The 14688-nt window shown below is 55.5% G+C and overlaps 2 protein-coding genes across 2 annotated transcripts; one reads left to right on the top strand and one right to left on the bottom strand.

Moving 5' to 3' along the window:
* Window positions 1-948: 948 nt before the first annotated feature.
* N7481_008887 (tetrafunctional fatty acid synthase subunit FAS1) lies at window positions 949-7209 on the bottom strand (the record flags this gene model as incomplete). The annotated part of the gene is made up of 1 exon (XM_057268106.1): window positions 949-7209. One exon carries the CDS (start codon window positions 7207-7209, stop codon window positions 949-951), a length of 6261 nt encoding a protein of 2086 aa, XP_057118783.1.
* A 1121-nt stretch (window positions 7210-8330) lies between these two features.
* On the top strand, window positions 8331-13944 carry N7481_008886 (trifunctional fatty acid synthase subunit FAS2; the record flags this gene model as incomplete). Its single annotated transcript, XM_057268105.1, has 4 exons — window positions 8331-8850; window positions 8916-9820; window positions 9849-13399; window positions 13434-13944. 4 exons carry the CDS (start codon window positions 8331-8333, stop codon window positions 13942-13944), a joined length of 5487 nt encoding a protein of 1828 aa, XP_057118782.1.
* Window positions 13945-14688: the final 744 nt, after the last annotated feature.

The following is a 14688-nucleotide window of genomic DNA, read 5'->3' as shown; positions in this document are numbered from 1 at the left end:
AAGTCAGGATCGGTAACGCCGAATTGAACGTGAACGATAAATGGAAGAGTGGGGAGTGAGATGATTTCTCGAACTACTCGTACTCCGTACTGTATCTACTAAAAGTGGCCGCTTTTAACAAGGGGCTTTACTCGTACATGAACCAGCCCCTGTAACCTTTTATGAGAAGAGAAGATCTGAGGGTACAATAATTATTGAACATAAAGAACTACGGGGAGGGGGGGGTTAATGCGAGCTACTGACGGCTATCTTCCGCGGCCCAGAACACAGGAATTTGAACTGTGCGTCCGCACTTTTTGGCTCTCTTTAGCCTAGCGCTGTATTTATCCGGTATTCTGCCTATTTTTTTGCTGTCGAATCCCACCTGGTGAGGCATCCTATCCCATAGTTACACAATGATATTCGAGTTGAGCATAGAATACGGTTCAAGTTTCGGTTCAGTGTCAGATACAAGCCTTGGAATGTATGAAGCCCTGGAAAATTTCCTTGTAGCTTGGAAAGGGTACTAATACAGTGCAGTAGTATTTCCAAGGTTGAGATATTATATCAGTGTGCCCAGATCACGGTATCTCAGGCTGTCTTACTGAGTTGAGTAATACACTGACACTACGCATAAGGTCCTACAACTACTAGTAATTACGCTGGAAAGAAGTACTAGAGTTACCAAGACTTGGAGCAGAATGAAGTAGAAAATACTAATAAAATGAAATAAATGAATTCAACTCTTAACATCAAAAGATATACATGCCACAGCAAATAGCGCCAAAACCACAAAAAACCAGGCAGAACAGAGACATGTCACATCACGACCTGATTGACAGGTCTTTCTATGGGAGATACAGAAAAAAGAAAAAGAAAAACACAAACATTAGGTATTGGCATCGGCAATGCAATGACAAAAATCACAGACGTTCTCGAAAGTCTAACTCAGTGCTAAGCCAGCTTCGCCTAAGCACGAGCAGCAGACTCACCACCCTCCTCATACTTGTCCCAGTTCGCCAGAATAGAAGCGATACGAGGAGAGTTCGTCAGACGGTAAACATCTTCAAAGTACTCCTTCGTGATCTCAAACGGACGCGCTGTGACATTGGGAATGTACTTGCCGATCAACTTGCTCGGATCAATAGTGGTCTTATTGATCTTCTTCAGCAAGAAAGAGCGGAAAGGCTTGACGCCGGAGCGCAGGAAGGTACTGTGGAAGGGCACATCGATACCCTTGAGCGGGATGGTTGCGAAACCACGCTCCAAGTTAATGGGGCGGGGCTTGGCCTCGGTTTGCTTGACGCATTCTTGAATAATGCTGACGAGGTGCGCCTTGACGTCTTCGATGGACATGCTCTCCATCAGGGCGGGGATGTCAATGTTCTGCGCCTTGAGGAAGTTGAGTAGGTTGGTTAAGCAGTCTAGGGCACGGAGGTCACCGGCTGCGACGTATTGCATGTTGGCGACGTTGTAGTTGACAATCTCGAGGAGCCAGCCGGTGGTCTCGGAGATGTTTTCCACGACGTATTGGAGGGCTTGCTCGTTGAAGGTCTTGGAGATACGGCTGGGGTTGACGGCGCACATGGAGTAGTTGGAGCGGCCTTGCTCGTCGCGCTCGACGGCGACTTGCATTGTCAGACCACGGTAGAAGACGACGGAGACCAAGGACTCGATGGGCATGACGTCGGCCAGGGCGGCGAGGGCTGAGTATTCACCCAGAGAGTGACCAGCGAAGCTGCTGTCGCGTTGGACCAGACCCTTGGAGCGCATGTCCTCGAATGAGGCCTTCTCCATGAGGGTGAGGGCGGGCTGGGTGAACTGGGTAGCGGAAAGCAGACCGGTAGGAGAGCGGTAGGTGTACGAGGCGGTAGTCTCGTCGACCTCCTTGAAGATCTTCTCCGACTTGATGGAGCCATCGGCGTTGACAGACTCGAAGGTCATCGAGATGTAGTTCTGGCGGATGGCCTTACCACGGGGACCACCGAAGTAGACAGTGAGCTCCTTGGGGTTGTTCTTGACGATGTCGATGATGGAGAGACCGTAGTTCTCGATGAAGTGACGATCGGCACGGTCCCAGACCTCCTTGGCGACGGGGCTGCTGGCATAGAGCTCCATACCCATGCCCTGCTCCTGGGAACCTTGACCAGTGAAGACGTAGGAAGTAATGGGCTGCTCGACCTCGGCCTCACCGTCCAGAACCTTCTCCTCGGTCTCCTTGTTGAAGGCCTCGACCTTGATGAGCTTGCGACCGGCAATCATACCGACGTGCTGGAGCTTGACGGTGATCATGTCGTTAGGCAGAACCATGCCGACCAGGGAGACGTGGAAGCCACGGACACGACCGATGTTGTTCTCGGCAGCCCAAGTCTCGACCAAGCTGCGCACGGCGGCACTGCTGTACATGCCGTGAGTGATGGTGCCGGGAAGGTTGGCATAGCTGGAGAAGACACGCGACACGTGGATGGGGTTGTAATCGCCAGAGACACGAGCGTAGGTCTCGTTGGAGGCCGGGGCACGCAGCTCCAGAGCAGTCTTGCCACTGAGCGGGATGGGGTTCTCGAAGTGGATGGGCTGCTCGATGGAGTTACCGTTACGCTGGAGGTAGTCGATGACAGGGTTGCCGTGGGAGGCACCGGCCTCGTACTCCACGGAAGCGACCTGAACAACCTCCTTGGTGGGAAGCTCCACCAGGACCTGGCCGATGGTCTGCACGTTGCTGAAGACAGTGGTGTTCTTGAAGCGGATCAGAGACTGCAGACGGAAAGTGAGGGTCTGGCCGAGCAGCTCGATGTCGCTCTCATCCACGCGGAACCACTCCTTGGAACGGAGGATGGCAACGTCACGGCTGGTAGCCAGGTGAACCTGCATGGGAACCTCCTCCTTGCGCTGGAAGGTGTTCTCAAAGTCGGTGTAGGCACCACGGTACAAGAACTGGCTAGTGACGTGCATGATAGCCTTGCCCTCGCGCTTGATGGTACCGCAGACCTCGACCATCTTGCCAGACTCGTTGTTGATGACGGCGTTGATCTGGGCAGTGGTGTCCAGAACATCGCCAACCTTCAGGGGCTGGGCACCAGGAACCATCTTGAAGCCGTTGGACAGGTGGACCAGCTTGAGCAGATCACCGTCGATGGTACGGGGGAAGATGGGCTTGGTGATGGCCTTCCAGCCAGCAACAATAGCAAAGTCCATGGGAGCGTAGACTTCCTTGCCGGGGCGGTCGACAAAGGCCTCACCGGTGTTACCGACGGCGTGGACGAAGTCGGCAACAGCCTGCGAGGTGATGGTCTCGGTTCCACCGTTGAAAGTGGCAGTGGTGGGGGTGTCAAAGGGGACATCCTTGTTGCCGAACCAGATGCGGTAGTAGAACTCCTTGATGCGGTCGTTGCGGTCACCCATCACCTCACGGATGGGGGCGTAGCCGGTCTCCGGGTGGTAAGTGAAGAGGAAGTTCAAGGGAACAACGCCATTCTCGGCGGTGCGGCCCTCGAAAAGGGTCAGACTGATCTGGCCGTTCTCGTTCACCTTGGCCTCAACGGTCTTGACGAGCTTGCCAGACTGGTAGGGCTCACGGACGGTGATGACAGTCTTGGCAGGAGTGTTGGGGTTGGTGATCTCGACGTAGAGGCCGCCGGTGGGGGCAACGATGCGCTTCATGGGGTTGGTCTGGAAACGGTGGCCCTGGACGTAGACATCGGCCAGGAAGAGAGCGTGACGCCAGGAGTAGGAATCGCCGGCGAGGAGACGCAGCCACTGGTCGTCATCGGGGAGGACAGCAGAGGGAGAAGCGGACAGACGGAAGCTGAGCTTGTTGGGCTCCTCAGAGACAGTGAGGCCATCCAGCTCGGGCTCATCGTCAGGGTTGGACAGTCTGCCACCGAAGTACTCGATCACGGGGATCTTGGACTTGTCGCCACCGTAGACATCACGAAGCAGGCCAGCGATGTGACCGTTGTGGACGCCATCAAGAATGTCCTGAACAGGCTCATCCATGATCTTGGAGAAGTGAGCGGCCATAGGACCCTGCAGAATACAGGTACGGCCGACATCCTGGTCAACAACAGCCTCGAGATCCTCGCTCTGCCAGAGAGAGTCCTTCTTGAAGAAGTACTCGAAGTTCTCATCCAGAACGGGGACGAAGGGGACGGGCTTCTGACCACGGCGCTGGCAAAGCAGAAGGAAGTGCTGCACATCCTGAGCGTTGATCAGTTGAGAAGCAGCCTCGGGGTAGGCAGCAAGAATGTTGTCAACAGCGGGGTAAGGAGTGTCCAGCTCGGAGTAGTTCTGCAGAAGTGAAGCCTGGCCGTTGGCGGTGGTGAAACGCTCCTCAACACGGCGGAGGACGTCACCAGTGAGACGCTTCAGCGAGTCGTCGATCCAGCGAGACTCATGCTTAACGTACATGAGCTCGACCATACGGTGGACAACCTCGGCATAGGTCATGTCCTCCAGATCGACGGTCTCATTGGCAGCGTTGCGGCCGAACCACACCTTGTGGAAATCATCGTTGAGCTTCTTGATGATGTAGTTGCGCTGCTTCTTCAGCTCAGGAACACGCTTGGCCTTGTCAAGCTTGAAGATCTTCTGGTCCATCTCCTGCCAAAACAGAACACCACGAGTAGCGAGCTTGTGGATAGGCTCGCCCATCTCGGAGAGAACGGTGATAACACCACCAGTGGCGCCCTTGTAGGTCTTCTCCCACTCCTCATCGTCAACACCGGGGGCATCGACGATCGCCTTCTTGGCGTTCTTGGAAGTGTGGGCCTCCTTGGCGACCATCACACGGGAAGCGAAGAGACAACCATCGAAGGGCATGGCAGGGTAGCCGAACTTGCCGGACCAGGTACCGGAGAGGTAAGGGTAAGTGTCCTCAGCGCCACCAAAACCACTGCCAGCAACGAGAACAATGTTGTCTTGCTTGCGAATACGGCCGTACATCTGGAGGATGGGCTGGTGGAAATCCTCGAAAGAGTGGTGACCACCGCCACGACCACCGGTCCACTGGAGGAGAATGGGGAACTTGGGGTTGGCCTTGGCGATGTTGATAACCTGCTGGATAGCATCGACGGAGCCGGGCTTGAAAGCAATGTGCTTGATACCCAGAGTCTCGATGTACTCGTTGGCAACCTCAATGGACGGCACACCAGCACCAATAGTCAGACCCTCGATGGGGACGCCATCAGCGCGCAGGCGACCGATCAGAGGGATCTGCCAGCCCATGGCACGGGGGTTGACATAGATCAAGTTGATAGTGATACCACGGCCAGGGGGGATGACCTTCTCGATCTTGTTGACAGCCTCGGTCATTGTCTTGGCGTTGTAGTAACCACCACCACCCAGTTCGATGTGGTAACCGGCGTTCATGGTAGCGGCCACGAAGTCCCAGGCGACAGTAGTAGGGGTCATACCAGCGACCATCACAGGGGGAATACCGAGCAGGCGACTCATCTTGGTGTCGACGTAGGTCTGACCGGTGGAAGTCTGCACGAGGCGAGGGCCATGCTCCTTCACCCAGTCGGTGGCATACTTGACGGAGTGCTCATCACGGTCGAACAGCTCAGGCTTGTAGCCGACCTCGGCGTTGGTACCATCCATCTCGCCAGCCAGAATGACACGGACACCGGTACCATCCTTGTTGCGGTTGGTCAGAACACCGAGACCGGAAATGCCACCAGGGCCGAAGTCAACGATGTGAGTGGCACTGGGGAAGACGGTGGCCTGCTCCCAGTTGACAGGATCATGAGTGATCATGCGAACCAGAGCGGGGACGGCGCTCTCATCGCCCAGCTGGCGCAGGTCATCGCCAGTCTTGGTGTGGAAAACGGGGATGACGAGGGACTTGGCGGGCATATCGACATCCTCGAGGTCCTCCAGGATACGCTCATAGGCAGAGGTGAGGTACTGGCTGTGGAAGGGGGCGGTGATGGGGAGGAAACGGTTGACGAAGCGAACCTTGCGCTCAGTGAAGGGAACACGGTTCTGGTCGAGACCGGTGGGGGCCCTGACCTTGCGGAGACGGAGGTTCAGACCGTAGAGAGAGATGGGAGGACCGGTGACAACGAAGTTGCGAGCACTGTTGACCAGGGAGATGGCGATGTGGCGGTCCTCGGGCAAGTGCTGGTTGGTGGCATCAATGTGCTCCTGGACCTGGGCGCGGGACAGGTCACGGATTGAAAGCATGGGGGTGGGGGTACCCTCGCCATTCTCGATCGAGTCCTGCAGGACAGAGGGGGCAATGGATGTACGGGGGTAGGCCTGTTGACTGCGTAGACCGATCCAGAAGAGCATGGTCAGAGCATTGCGGGAAGCCTGGGCGAAGGACTCCCAGCTGGTGGCCGTAGCAATAGCGGCCGCAGTCACAACGCCTTGCGAGTGACCAGTAGTTCCTCGGATACGCTCCAGCAGATCGCCGGGCTGGCGACCCAGCACCTTGCAGGTGACAGTGTAGTGAGCCAGCTGGACCAAACCGATCAGAGGAAGACTGACGGGGGCGGAGACCAGGTAGTCGGTATCGGGTTGGGCATCGCGGTCCTGGAGCCAGCGGATAATATCCAGACCCTTAGGGTACTGCTTGCTGGCCTCGGGATCCCGAGAGAGAGATTGCAGGAGCTCTGCGGAGGAGACAATGAGGTCCTCGACGAAGGAAGGGTAAGTAGTATAAACAGCGCGCAGCTCGTCAAAGTACTCCTCAATGTTACCCTGACCACCGAAGACGGTGTAGATACCGGCGGCCTCGTCAGAGGCAGCACGGAAGAGAGCCGAATCGTAGGGCTTTGTGGGCCGGCCGGCGGCGGCACGTCCGGCGTAATAGGCCTCGACGACCTGGTTTTTCTTCTCGACGATACCGGGGAGAGCAGCGGCGACGGCGTGAACGTCGTTGCCGCGCATAAAAGCACGCTCGAACTCATTCAGGACCAGCTTGAGAACCTCATCATAGCTGCCCTGGGTATCATCCTCTCCGGCTTCGACTTCGCGGGCAACATGACCAATGTAGCGGGCGACCAATTCGGCGACGGAGGAGGGCTCATCGTCCTGGGCCAATTCATCTGTGGGTTCGGGTAATGATGTGGCGAAGCCGTCCTTCAACTGGGAGGCATGAAAGTGAACGGAAGTAGGAACGAGGAAAGAGAATTCGAGAGAGCCATGCGACAGGATGAGGGGGCGCAGTGACTGGGAGGAGCGGGGGGTATTGATACCGGTCTGGGGGCCGGTGGATGTGCCGTACATGGTGGTGGTGGGGGGTGGCAGTGGTGAGAAGGAGAAGAGGAGTCGGAGGAGGTGTTAAATGTATGTGCAGTCGTAAATTCCCTCTATCTCTATCGGGAGTCGTGGTCAATTGACTGTGGTGGTAGTCAGCAGCTGCGGTGCGGTGGTGGAGAGGAAGGAGTAGGTACCTCTAGATATCTCAATTGACACGAAATAAGATTAAGTAAAGTAAAAAGCAAGAACTGAAGAGGGGGAGGTAGAGGAGGAGGAGGTGGAGGTGGAGGAGGGACGACAGAGGGAAGTAGTCAAAGTCGGCAGGGCCAGCGATGGTGGAGGTGGTGAAGGAAGCAACAAAAAAAAGATCAGTTGAATCACCCAAAACGGACTAGCGTGGCCCCGCCGAATTCAACGAGTTTGTTGGTAATCTTCGTTTTTAGTGGGACGCTGGGGCGTTGGGATTGTTACAGTATGTATTTTATGGAGAGTGGAGAGTGGAGAGTATAGAGTCTACTCTAGTGCTACTGTAGTACTAGTACTAGTACTCTATTACTGTAGAATCAGGCACAGTACTCGGCCATACATACTCAACATCCGGCCGAATGCCGGACTTTGTAGTAACAATAGCTTATTGGGTTACCACCAGTAACTGTTGATTTGATTACTCAACTGTCACTATCCCCAGTACATACTTGCTGTACTTACCGCCCACCACCAGTACCACCACTGGTTACTGGTTACTGCCCACCGCCTAACTACTGCCCACCACCACACCACACCACACCACACCACACCCATCGTACCTGTATTTGTATTACCGACTATCAACTCCCACCTTTTTTTTTTTTTGCTTCCCATCCCCATCGGGTCAACCTCCAGTCCTGCCTTGACACTCCTCCTCCTCCTCCTCCACCTCCCCTCTCCTCTTCCCTTCTCCTCATTGTCATTACTTGTCAACTTTTTAATTTCCCTATTCTCTTCTTTTGGGGGTTCCTTCTATTAAACACCTGCAATTGTCCCCGACTGCGACACCATCTCCCCCCCCCCGTCGCGCCATCCTAGGACGCTGGTCCTACACTTACAACAACTTAATATATCTCCTCCCTCCCTCTCTCCCTCAACGATACCCCCTCTCTCACACCATTATGCGTCCTGAGATTGAGCAGGAGCTGGCACACACCTTGTTGGTGGAGCTGCTCGCCTACCAATTCGCCTCCCCCGTCCGATGGATTGAAACCCAAGATGTCGTCCTCGCCGAACAGCGCACTGAGCGCATTGTTGAGATTGGTCCCGCAGATACCCTCGGTGGAATGGCCCGCCGCACACTCGCCTCCAAGTATGAGGCTTACGATGCCGCGACCTCCGTGCAACGTCAAATCCTCTGTTACAACAAGGACGCCAAGGAGATCTACTACGATGTCGATCCCGTAGAGGACGAACCCGAGCCCACTCCCGCTGCGGATGCCGCCCCTGCTTCCGGTGGTTCAGCTCCCGCCGCTGCTCCAGTTGCAGCTGCAGCTGCAGCTCCCAGTGCCGGTCCCGCCGCCGCTGTCGAAGATGCTCCCGTCACTGCCGTCGACATTCTGCGATCTCTCGTGGCTCAGAAGCTGAAGAAGGGTCTGGCCGATGTGCCATTGACAAAAGCTATTAAAGATCTCGTTGGAGGTGAGTAAATCACATGCAATGGCATACCCCAATGAACCCCCGCTAACGTCGATCTCCCGCTCTAGGTAAATCTACATTACAAAATGAAATCCTGGGTGATCTGGGCAAGGAATTCGGCTCAACTCCCGAGAAGCCCGAGGACACTCCCCTCGATGAGCTTGGTGCCGCCATGCAGGCCACTTTCAACGGCCAATTGGGCAAGCAATCCTCCTCCCTCATTGCCCGAACCGTCTCCTCAAAGATGCCCGGTGGCTTCAATATCACAGCTGTGCGCAAATACTTGGAAACCCGCTGGGGTCTGGGCACTGGTCGTCAGGACGGTGTCCTCCTGCTTGCCATTACAATGGAGCCGGCCTCCCGTCTTGGCTCAGAGGCCGATGCCAAGGCCTTCCTCGACGATGTCACCAACAAATACGCCGCCAGCGCTGGTATCAACCTGTCCACTCCTGCTGCCGGTGCTGACGCCGGTGGTGGTGGCGGCGGTATGATGATGGACCCCGCTGCCATTGATGCTCTGACCAAGGATCAACGGGCTCTGTTCAAGCAGCAGCTCGAGGTGATCGCCCGTTACTTGAAGATGGACCTGCGTGCCGGTGACAAGGCTTTCATTACCTCTCAAGAAACCCAGAAGGCTCTGCAATCACAAATCGACCTGTGGCAGGCCGAGCACGGTGATTTCTACGCCTCCGGCATTGAGCCCTCCTTCAATCCCCTCAAGGCTCGTGTCTACGACTCCTCTTGGAACTGGGCTCGTCAGGACGCCCTGAGCATGTACTACGATATCATTTTCGGTCGCCTCCAAGTGGTGGATCGTGAAATTGTCAGCCGTTGCATTGGCATCATGAACCGCTCCAACCCTCTTCTCCTCGACTTTATGCAGTACCACATTGACAACTGCCCCACCGAGCGCGGCGAGACCTACCAATTGGCCAAGGAGCTGGGCCAGCAACTCATCGAGAACTGCAAGGAGGTCATGAATGTGCCCCCCCGTCTACAAGGATGTCAATGTCCCTACCGGCCCCGAGACGACCATCGACTCCAAGGGTACCATCGGCTACAAGGAGGTGTCCCGGTCCAGTGCCCGTAAGCTGGAGCACTACGTCAAGCAGATGGCTGACGGTGGTCCCATCTCCGAGTACAGCAACCGCAACAAGGTGCAGAATGACCTGAAGAGCGTTTACAAGCTCATCCGCAAGCAACATCATCTCTCCAAGTCTTCCCAACTCCAGTTCGATGCGCTGTACAAGGACGTCCTGCACGCTTTGAACATGAACGAGAGCCAGATCATGCCCCAGGAGGGTGGCAACAAGTCGGGCATCAAGCGTCCTCTCAACCCCGGCAAGGTCGAGACCATTCCCTTCCTACACCTGAAGAAGAAGAGCGGAGACAGCTGGGACTACAGCAAGAAGCTTACCGGTATCTACCTGAACGTTCTCGAGTCCGCCGCCTCTGGAGGTCTCACCTTCCAGGGCAAGAATGTCCTCATGACTGGCGCTGGTGCTGGTTCCATTGGTGCTGAGGTCCTGCAGGGTCTCATCAGTGGTGGCGCCAAGGTTATCGTTACCACCAGCCGATTCTCTCGTGAGGTGACCGAGTACTACCAGGCCATGTACGCCCGTTACGGTGGCCGCGGCTCCCAGCTTGTTGTTGTGCCCTTCAACCAGGGTAGCAAGCAGGATGTCGAGGCCCTTGTCGACTACATCTACGACACCAAGAAGGGTCTCGGCTGGGATCTCGACTTTGTTGTTCCCTTCGCTGCCATCCCCGAGAACGGACGCGAGATTGACAACATCGATTCCAAGTCTGAGCTGGCTCACCGTATCATGTTGACCAACCTGCTCCGCATGCTGGGTTCCGTCAAGACCCAGAAGCAGGCTCACGGCTTCGAGACTCGTCCCGCCCAGGTCGTCCTGCCTCTGTCCCCCAACCACGGTACCTTTGGTAACGATGGTCTATACTCCGAGTCCAAGCTGGCTCTGGAGACCCTGTTCAACCGTTGGTACTCGGAGAACTGGGGCAACTACCTCACCATTTGCGGTGCGGTCATTGGCTGGACCCGTGGTACTGGTCTGATGAGTGGTAACAACATGGTTGCCGAGGGTGTTGAGAAGCTTGGTGTCCGCACCTTCTCTCAGCAGGAGATGGCGTTCAACCTTCTGGGTCTGATGTCCCCTGCCGTTGTCAACCTCTGCCAGCTCGACCCCGTTTGGGCCGACCTGAACGGTGGTCTGCAGTTCATCCCCGACCTCAAGGGATTGATGACCAAGCTGCGCACCGACATCATGGAGACCAGCGATGTCCGCCAGGCTGTCATCAAGGAGACCGCCATCGAGCACAAGGTTGTCAACGGCGAGGACAGCGGCGTTCTGTACAAGAAGGTCGTTGCCGAGCCCCGTGCCAACATCAAGTTCGAGTTCCCCAAGCTTCCCGACTGGGAGGAGATCAAGCCCATCAACGAGTCTCTCAAGGGTATGGTCAACTTGGACAAGGTTGTTGTCGTCACTGGTTTCTCCGAGGTCGGTCCTTGGGGTAACTCCCGTACCCGTTGGGAGATGGAGTCCAGCGGCAAGTTCTCCCTGGAGGGCTGCGTTGAGATGGCCTGGATCATGGGTCTGATCAAGCACCATAACGGTCCCCTCAAGGGCAAGGCCTACTCCGGCTGGGTTGACGCCAAGACCGGTGATCCCGTCGACGACAAGGATGTCAAGCCCAAGTACGAGAAGTACATTCTCGAGCACACCGGTATTCGTCTGATCGAGCCCGAGCTGTTCAAGGGTTACGACCCCAAGAAGAAGCAACTGCTGCAGGAGATCGTCATCCAGGAGGACCTCGAGCCCTTCGAGGCCTCCAAGGAGACTGCCGAGGAGTTCAAGCGTGAGCACGGCGACAAGGTCGAGATCTTCGAGATCCCCGACTCTGGCGAATTCACTGTCCGTCTTCGCAAGGGCGCCAACCTGCTCATCCCCAAGGCTCTGCAGTTCGACCGCCTGGTCGCTGGCCAGGTCCCCACCGGCTGGGATGCTAGCCGCTACGGTATCCCCGATGATATCATCGAGCAGGTCGACCCCGTCACCCTGTTCGTCCTGGTGTGTACCGCCGAGTCCATGCTGTCCGCTGGTATCACCGACCCGTACGAGTTCTACAAGTACGTCCACCTGTCTGAGGTTGGTAACTGCATTGGTTCCGGTATCGGTGGTACCCACGCTCTGCGCGGTATGTACAAGGATCGTTACCTGGACAAGCCTCTGCAGAAGGATATCCTGCAGGAGTCTTTCATCAACACGATGAGCGCCTGGGTGAACATGCTGCTGCTGTCTTCCACCGGTCCCATCAAGACCCCCGTCGGTGCCTGCGCCACTGCTGTCGAGTCCGTTGACATTGGTTACGAAACCATCGTCGAGGGCAAGGCTCGTGTCTGCTTCGTTGGTGGTTTCGATGACTTCCAAGAGGAGGGCTCTTACGAGTTCGCCAACATGAAGGCTACCAGCAATGCCGAGGATGAGTTCGCTCACGGCCGTACTCCCCAGGAGATGTCGCGTCCTACCACCACCACTCGTGCCGGCTTCATGGAGTCCCAGGGTTGCGGTATGCAACTGATCATGACCGCCCAGCTCGCTCTGGACATGGGTGTCCCCATCCACGGTATCATTGCCCTGACCACCACCGCCACTGACAAGATTGGCCGCTCCGTCCCCGCTCCCGGCCAGGGTGTCCTCACCACTGCCCGTGAGAACCCCGGCAAGTTCCCTTCGCCTCTGCTGGACATCAAGTACCGTCGTCGCCAGATGGATCTGCGCAAGAAGCAGATCAAGGAATGGCAGGAGTCTGAATTGCTCTACCTCCGCGAGGAGGCCGAGGCCATGAAGGCCCAGGGCGACGAGACCTTCAACGAGTCCGAGTACCTGCAAGAGCGCGCCCAGCACATCGAGCGCGAAGCCATCCGCCAAGAGAAGGACGCTCAGTTCAGCCTGGGCAACAACTTCTGGAAGCAGGATTCGCGCATCGCTCCTCTCCGCGGTGCCCTTGCTACCTGGGGTCTGACCGTCGACGACATTGACGTTGCCTCCTTCCACGGTACATCCACCGTCGCCAACGACAAGAACGAGTCCGACGTCATCTGCCAACAACTCAAGCACCTCGGCCGCAAGAAGGGTAACGCCGTCATGGGTATCTTCCAGAAGTACCTCACCGGTCACCCCAAGGGTGCAGCCGGAGCCTGGATGTTCAACGGCTGTCTCCAAGTCCTGGAATCCGGTCTCGTCCCCGGTAACCGCAACGCCGACAACGTGGACAAAGTGATGGAGAAATTCGACTACATCGTCTATCCCAGCCGCAGCATCCAAACCGACGGCGTCAAGGCGTTCAGCGTGACTTCCTTCGGTTTCGGTCAAAAGGGCGCCCAGGTCATCGGTATCCACCCCAAGTACCTGTACGCCACTCTCGACGCAGCCCAATACGCATCCTACAAGTCCAAGGTCGAAGCCCGTCAAAAGAAGGCCTACCGCTACTTCCACAACGGCCTGATCAACAACTCCATCTTCGTCGCCAAGTCCAAGGCCCCCCTACGAAGATGACCAGCAAAGCAAGATCTTCCTCAACCCAGACTACCGCGTCAGCGTCGACAAGAAGACTTCCGAACTGAAGTACGCAACCACAGCCCCCAAGACCGAAGAAAGTGCCCAAACCGCCCAAATGGTCGAATCCCTAGCCAAAGCCCACGCAACCGAGAATTCCAAAGTCGGCGTCGACGTTGAGAACATCGACGCGGTGAACATCGACAATGAGACTTTCGTTGAGCGAAACTTCACCCCAACCGAACAAGCGTACTGTCGCAAGGCCGCGTCTCCTCAGTCCTCGTTCGCTGGTCGCTGGAGCGCTAAGGAGGCTGTTTTCAAGTCCCTTGGTGTTTCTAGCCAGGGTGCTGGTGCTGCGTTGAAGGATATTGAGATTGGAGTTGATGCTACCGGTGCACCGGTTGTTGAACTTCATGGTCAGGCTGCTGCTGCTGCTAAGGCTGCTGGTGTCAAGTCGATTAATGTTAGTATCAGCCACAGTGATTCGCAGGCTGTTGCTGTTGCTGTTTCGCAGTTTTAGGCCAGCTTAGCTTAGGTTGAGCTAGGCTTGTGACTGTGAGATTAGATTGCGTTGCATTGTATGCCCCCTGTTCTGTTCTGTTCGCATATAGATGATGCCATTGCCACTACGAAAGTAGGTGGGCATTTTGTCATTAACCCGCCTCCCCTCCCATCCCCATTCCATTTACTTGACTTTTGAGACGTGATGACTCTGTGACTTATGTTTGTCTTTTTCATGTTTCATGTTGCACCTTTGTGATTTCATTTTCATTTTCATCTTTTTTTGTTTCTAGATTCAATTCGGGCCGGGCCAGTTTCGTCTCCTGGCTTCGTTAGTTCCCTTGGTGTGATGTGGTGTTTATGTTTATAGTGGGAGTAATGATATGTTTAATTCTTTTCAAGATTCTTTTTACTCATGTTTATCTCAACTTTATTCCAGTAGTATCTGTAGCACTGTAGTAGTGTCTAGGTAGTGGTAGAGTCCAGTATTTTCATTTGGGCTTCCAACTTGAAGGTTACACATGTGCTAGGTAGGCTCAAGTTCAAGTTGATTTCGTATAACTAGCAACTTGAAGTAACTTCAAGTCAGTAATATTTTTGGTTGGTTCACTGAGGTGAGTAGGTACAGGAGAAAGGAACTTGAAGATTGGAGTACTAACTATATGAAGGTTGATCCTATGGTTCAAGTTATTCTGACTCAGACTCAGACTCAGGCTCAGGCTCAGGCTGTTAAGGATGGATGCCAGTGGACCGGGTGAGCTAT

This window comes from Penicillium waksmanii (genome assembly GCF_028829765.1).
Source record: "Penicillium waksmanii strain IBT 27052 chromosome Unknown utg000008l:1.0-5622682.0:1.0-5626561.0, whole genome shotgun sequence".
NCBI classification, from domain to species: domain Eukaryota; kingdom Fungi; phylum Ascomycota; class Eurotiomycetes; order Eurotiales; family Aspergillaceae; genus Penicillium; species Penicillium waksmanii.
This window is presented reverse-complemented; position numbering and strand designations above follow the sequence as displayed.